Source organism: Aplysia californica, unplaced genomic scaffold, assembly GCF_000002075.1.
Source record: "Aplysia californica isolate F4 #8 unplaced genomic scaffold, AplCal3.0 scaffold00268, whole genome shotgun sequence".
Taxonomy (NCBI): domain Eukaryota; kingdom Metazoa; phylum Mollusca; class Gastropoda; order Aplysiida; family Aplysiidae; genus Aplysia; species Aplysia californica.
This window is the reverse complement of record NW_004797538.1, coordinates 817,666-818,627: the sequence shown is the minus strand read 5'-3', so window position 1 is coordinate 818,627 and position 962 is coordinate 817,666. Positions and strand designations below refer to the sequence as shown.

Sequence of the window (962 nt, the reverse complement as noted above, 5' to 3'; positions counted from 1 at the left end):
TAGTAGTAGTAGTAGTAGTAGTAGTAGTAGTAGTAGTAGTAGTAGTAGTAGTATCATTATCATCATCATTATTATTATTATCATTGTTATTATTATTACTTCTACTACTACAACGACGACGATGACTACTACTAATACTGCTACTGCTACCTCTACTACTACAATTACTACTAATACCACTACTACTGCTACTACTACTATCATTTACACCATCGATATCATCATTATTTCTATTTTGTTCCTACCTCCTACCCCCCCCCCCTCTGTCCCAACCCACTTGGAACGAAATGCATCCGCTGTCTTGAGCACTTTCATGCACTTTATTTTTAAAATTTTTTTTACAGTGCTGAATCGAAGCTCGGTAACGACATGGATGCCTACAGAATCAATGTGTACAGTACCGGGCGAGTGACCTCACTGCTTCCTGTGGTCATCAAATCTATGTGCAAGCTCAACGTACTTATGTTCCCATTTGACACTCAGGTGTGTTTCGACTTAAACACTTTGCGGTAGAGCTGGGCTTAGGATCGATTCCGGAACCGATTTCCGCGATTAATGCTACGTAAGAAAAATTCCGACTCCTTTTTACGTAAACCAACGGTTAGCAGTTACTTTGATCATTAAAATCTTCTTCTTTTTTTTTTCTTTTTTTTTTTTAAAGTTGATGCTTCGTTGTGTTCCGAAAGCAATGTTACCATAAACCCTGAAGATGTTCGCAGCCAACCAGCAGGTAACCACCCAAAGAAATCACATCATTTGAAAGAAAGTAATTGGGTTCGGAGTCGATTCCTACGATTCCTAGCTTTCAATAACCCGGAACCTAACCGCCTAGCACTAGTTCCTGGACATTCAAACATAGTTCGACATCCTCGTTTTTATGGTAGCATCTTCGGCAACGTGGGTTGAGCTCTTCGTTCACAAAGTTCTGATACCATCTCATGCGATGATGATGGTGATGATGA

General features: G+C 39.8%; 1 protein-coding gene across 1 annotated transcript in view; it reads left to right on the top strand.

Moving 5' to 3' along the window:
• LOC101849298 (F-BAR and double SH3 domains protein 2) overlaps positions 1–962 on the top strand; it is an 81,716-nt gene that overhangs the window by 7,027 nt on the left and 73,727 nt on the right. The window contains exon 3 of the mRNA XM_013084021.2: positions 345–509. Within this exon, the coding sequence (XP_012939475.2) occupies positions 345–509 (165 nt within the window). The remainder of the gene's footprint in view (positions 1–344; positions 510–962) is intronic.